This window comes from Babylonia areolata, chromosome 11, assembly GCF_041734735.1.
Source record: "Babylonia areolata isolate BAREFJ2019XMU chromosome 11, ASM4173473v1, whole genome shotgun sequence".
Lineage (NCBI taxonomy): Eukaryota > Metazoa > Mollusca > Gastropoda > Neogastropoda > Buccinidae > Babylonia > Babylonia areolata.
In genome coordinates this window covers 30050879-30055878 of record NC_134886.1, presented here as the reverse complement: position 1 = coordinate 30055878, position 5000 = coordinate 30050879, and the positions used below count along the sequence as shown (strand labels likewise).

At 42.6% G+C, this 5000-nt stretch overlaps 1 protein-coding gene across 17 annotated transcripts in view; it reads right to left on the bottom strand.

Moving 5' to 3' along the window:
- Positions 1 to 5000, bottom strand: part of LOC143287646 (uncharacterized) — a 378570-nt gene that overhangs the window by 15487 nt on the left and 358083 nt on the right. For all 17 annotated transcript variants that reach the window (XM_076595773.1, XM_076595775.1, XM_076595774.1 and 14 more), the window contains 2 exons: positions 4734 to 4988; positions 2223 to 2351 (listed from right to left, as the gene is read on the bottom strand). In XM_076595773.1, coding sequence (XP_076451888.1) covers positions 2223 to 2351; positions 4734 to 4988 — 384 coding nt within the window. The remainder of the gene's footprint in view (positions 1 to 2222; positions 2352 to 4733; positions 4989 to 5000) is intronic.

Sequence of the window (5000 nt, the reverse complement as noted above, 5' to 3'; positions counted from 1 at the left end):
ACATTGTCACCATCATTGTCATCATCATCATCATCGTCGTTGTCGACATTGTCATTGTCGTCCTCATCGACATTATCCTTGTCGTCGACATCATCATTATCATCATCACCATCATAATCATCATCACTGCATCATTATCATGTTGTCAACATTGTTGTCAGATACGTCATTATCCCAAGACTGACTTTTGTATCATTATGTCAGTGTTGTATCATGCCCTCAATATTGTCTCAAGTGTCACTGTCAGTACTGTGTCTTAACATCAGTATCATAACGTCAGCATTGTTGTCATTAACTCAAAGCTGAATAATTACGTCAGTGTTGTATCATTACGTCAAAGTTGAATCATAACTTAATTGCGTCAGTGTGATACACTATGCAGCTATTGTATCATTATATACATGTATGTATGTATGTATGTATGTATGTATGTATGTATGTATGTATGTATACTACTCAACACTTGCTAAGGATATTATTTATTATCACAGAGTGTTCATCATAAAGCAATGACCGAAATGATGTATGTATGTAAGGTAGGAAGGCAGGCAGGTAGGGTGGTAGGGTGGTAGCAAGGTACGTAGCTAAGTTGGTACAGGTATTCAATTCGGAAATAACTTTTGTGTGTTGTATCATAACGTCAGTACTGTATCATTATGTGTGAAGAGATACACGAACGAAAGAATATGCGTCAGGAATAGGAAATCAAATACGAAAAAAGAAAAGAAAAAAAGCCTCAGATTTTGGTTTTAACGTCAGCTGGACTGCAGTGACATTGAAGTTCTCCCCATACGGAATGGCCGACCAGACCGTCACTGACGGGCGCAACAGCCGAGTGGTTAAAACGCTGGACTTTCAATCTGAGGGTCCCGGGTTCGAATCTCGGTAACGGCGCCTAGTGGGTAAAGGGTGGAGATTTTTCCTATCCCCCAGGTCAACATTTGTGCAGACCTGCTAGTGCCTGAACCCCCTTCGTGTGTACATGCACACAGAAGATCAGTTACGCACGCTAAAGATCCTGTAATCCATGTCAGCGTTCAGTGAGTTATGGAAACAGTAACATACTCAGCATGACCATCCCCGAAAACGGAATGTGACTGCCTACATGGCTGGGTAAACAAACAAAACAGTCATACACGTGAAATGGTACATGTTTGTCTTGAGTGTGCATGTGTGCGTGCCTGAAATCAGATTGAATGACAAAGGAAACGAATGATGAGCGCCCAGTGGCAGCCGTCAGTTGGCTCTACCCAGGTAGGCAGCCTGTAGTACAAATGACCACGAGTTTGTAAAGCGCTTAGAGCTTGGTCTCCGACCGATGATAGGCGTTATATAAGTATCCATATCACCATAGAGGAAAGGCGCTATATAAGTGTCCATATCACCATATAGGATAGGCGCTATATAAGTATCCATATCACCATAGAGGATAGGCGCTATATAAGTATCAATATCACCATATAGGAGTGGCGCTATATAAGTATCCATATCACTATAGATAGGCGCTATATAAGTATCCATATCACCATAGAGGATAGGCGCTATATAAGTGTCGATATCACCATAGAGGAAAGGCGCTATATAAGTGTCCATATCACCTAGAGGAAAGGCGCTATATAAGTATCCATATCACCATAGAGGAAAGGCGCTATATAAGTGTCGATATCACCATAGAGGAAAGGCGCTATATAAGTGTCCATATCACCATAGAGGAAAGGCGCTATATAAGTGTCCATATCACCTAGAGGAAAGGCGCTATATAAGTGTCCATATCACCATAGAGGATAGGCGCTATATAAGTATCCATATCACCATAGAGAATAGGCGCTAGTATCCATATCACCATAGAGGAAAGGCGCTATATAAGTGTCGATATCACCATAGAGAATAGGCGCTATATAAGTGTCCATATCACCTAGAGGAAAGGCGCTATATAAGTATCCATATCACCATAGAGGAAAGGCGCTATATAAGTGTCGACATCACCATAGAGGAAAGGCGCTATATAAATGTCCATGTCACCATTGATAGCCGCTATATAAGTATCCATTTCACTACAGAGGACAGGCGCTATATAGAATAGAATATGCCTATTACCAAGTGTACCGGGGTCACAAGGAATATTTGGGGGGATAGTATATAACAAGGTACGAACATATATCGAAAATCATACACAGACACAGTATATAAGTAAGTGTCATCATATCCTAACAAATCCAAACCTTTCTGACAGCGGTCACCAGTGAAGCCGGGCCGACATCTGCACTGTCCTGTCAGAGGACTGCACCTGGCCCCGTTCACACAGTCACATTGCTCCTTGCAGTAGCTGCCGTGAGTGCCCGCCGGACATTCTGCACGTGCACGTGCACGTGCACGTACACACACACACACACACACACACACACACACATCATGCACACATCACACACACACACACACACCACATCATACATCATACACACACACACACACACACACACACACACACACACACACACACACACACAATCCACACACACTGCTGTCACTGTGGGTTGAGATGTTTATGTATAGGTCTACATACAGTACAAATAATATGTACTCGGGCACGCACGCACATAAATTCGCATGCGTGCACACACAGACGCATATTCTCACACACACGCAAAAATATTCACACACACGTTCACACACAACACAAACACACGCGCGACACAAAGACACATACACTCTTTGAATGTGAGGCCTTAAAGCCCTTTTTACCTAGATTTTCGGAAAAAATAGACATATAAGTTGGTAAAAGCTGTATATGACTAAACAATTTTAGAAGTCAAATCTTTCACTGTTTTGAACATGACAATTCCAATCCTGCCACCAACAAGCGATCATTCTTTCACGAAATATACGAACAAAGGCATTTATATCACCGACACCTTGTCGCCCAAACGTAACCAAATCCAAATTCATACAAAATAATTCTAACATTTGATAGCCAGTTTCTTTTACCTCTATTATACAATTCTATCGGCATTTTATAAGCCTTGTATGGCAGATTTTGTGTATTCATGTGAGTATTTACATGTCATGTTTAATGCATTTAACTTTAGAAATCAGGGATATAGAGTATTGTGCCGTTTCCCCATACACTAAATCGTTTGACGTCTTAGGCGATACTCCAAGAAATTTCTTAAGAGCAAAAATATGTATTTTCTCACAGTGTACAGCCTCAGGATAAAGGCCCCATAATTCATCTCCATATTGTAAAATGGGTTGGATTTGAGCATCAAATAACTTCAAAAAGAGCACAAGAGATTCATCTTTCAAAAAAAAGAAAAAGAAAAAAAAAGGCAGTTTCATTATTATACATAATACAGCACTTTTTTTTTCTCTCTACTGGCTAAGTCTTTACACGCAAAAGCGAAGCTTAAGCGTGAAGAGAAGATTACACCTAAACATTTATACACATTAACTACAGGTATCATTATTCCACTGTAGGTCCATCTTCCTCTCGTCGCAAGGTATCTCCCCTTTCTAAACACAATTATGTCACTTTTAGCCATATCACCTCTCAGCTCCAGTGAAACCGGACTTCTCTGTAAACTATTTATCTGAGTTTGCAACCCAATCACTGTTTCTGATAGTGGTATGACATCGTCTGCAAGAAGAAGAATAAAAATTTCCACAGAATCATTGAGAAATGTGGTACCATGTCGTCCAGAACTAATAACTTCACTTGTAAATTCATTTTGATGAATAAAGAAAACAAAACAGGACAACAAACATCACCTTGTTTTACCCCAGACGTACAATCAATACAATCTGTCAATGCACCACCACACCACACCTTTGCCTTCACACAGTCATACATACTAACAACACATCTATATAATTTTCCATGAATGCCGATTTTAAATAGAATAGGCCAAAGTATAGTTCTATCAACAGAATCAAAAGCCTTCTCAAAATCAACAAAGGCAACATACAATTTACGATTTAAACAGAATTGTTTTTGCATAAATGCCATCAACGTAAACATGATCTGTAGTTGAATAATTTCGTTTGAATCCTGCTTGATATTCACCTGTGATTTTACTCTCCTCCACCAACTCCTGCAGTCTCATATTAATGACAGCACTGTACACCTTGCTACATACATTACACAAAGAAATCCCTCTATAGTTATTTGGGTTGATGGCATCGCCTTTTTTATACAATGAGATAACAATGGATTCGGTCCAACTTTCTGTCAAATATAATAAAGCAATTAGAAACACCACCAAACAATCTAAAACAATATCTAAACTACAAGCAGATTTTATCAATTCATCGATAATTCCGTGAGGGCCAGCAGCTTTGTGGCTTTGTGTGTGTGAGAGAGAGAGGGAGAGAGAGAGGGGGGGATAGAGAGAGAGGGGGGGAAGAGAGAGAGGGGGGCAGAGAGAGAGGGGGGAGAAAGAGAGAGAGAGAGAGGGAGGGAGATAGGGAGAGAGAGGGAGGGAGAGAAACAGAGAGAGGGAGAGAGAGAGAGAGAGAGAGAGAGAGAGAGAGAGAGAGGGAGGGAGAGAGAGAGAGAATTGGGAGGGAAGGAGAGAGAAAGAGGGAAGGAGAGAGAGAGAGTGCGCGTGTGTGTGTGTGTGTGTGTGTGTGTGTGTGTGTGTGTGTGTGTGTGTCGCGCGCGCGCGCGTGCATGCCCGTGGATCTGTCTGTTTCTGTCTCTGTGTCTGTGTCAAACGTTCTCTCTCAGCACCACTCACCCAGCTCGCACATCTGCCCGTAGAAGCCCGGGGTGCAGGAGCAGCAGCCGGAGGCGGGGTCGCAGGAGGCGTTGTTCTTGCACATGCACGAGTGCATGCAGTCTGGTCCGAAGCGGCCCGCCGGACACGGCTCCGAGCAGTTGGGTCCCCGGTAACCCAGGTGGCACTGGCACTTGCCGCTCACCGGGTCGCAGTGACCGTTGACGCAGTCGCACCTGTCCTCGCAGCTGGGGCCGAACCATCCGTCACGGCAGGCTTGAGTTGTGG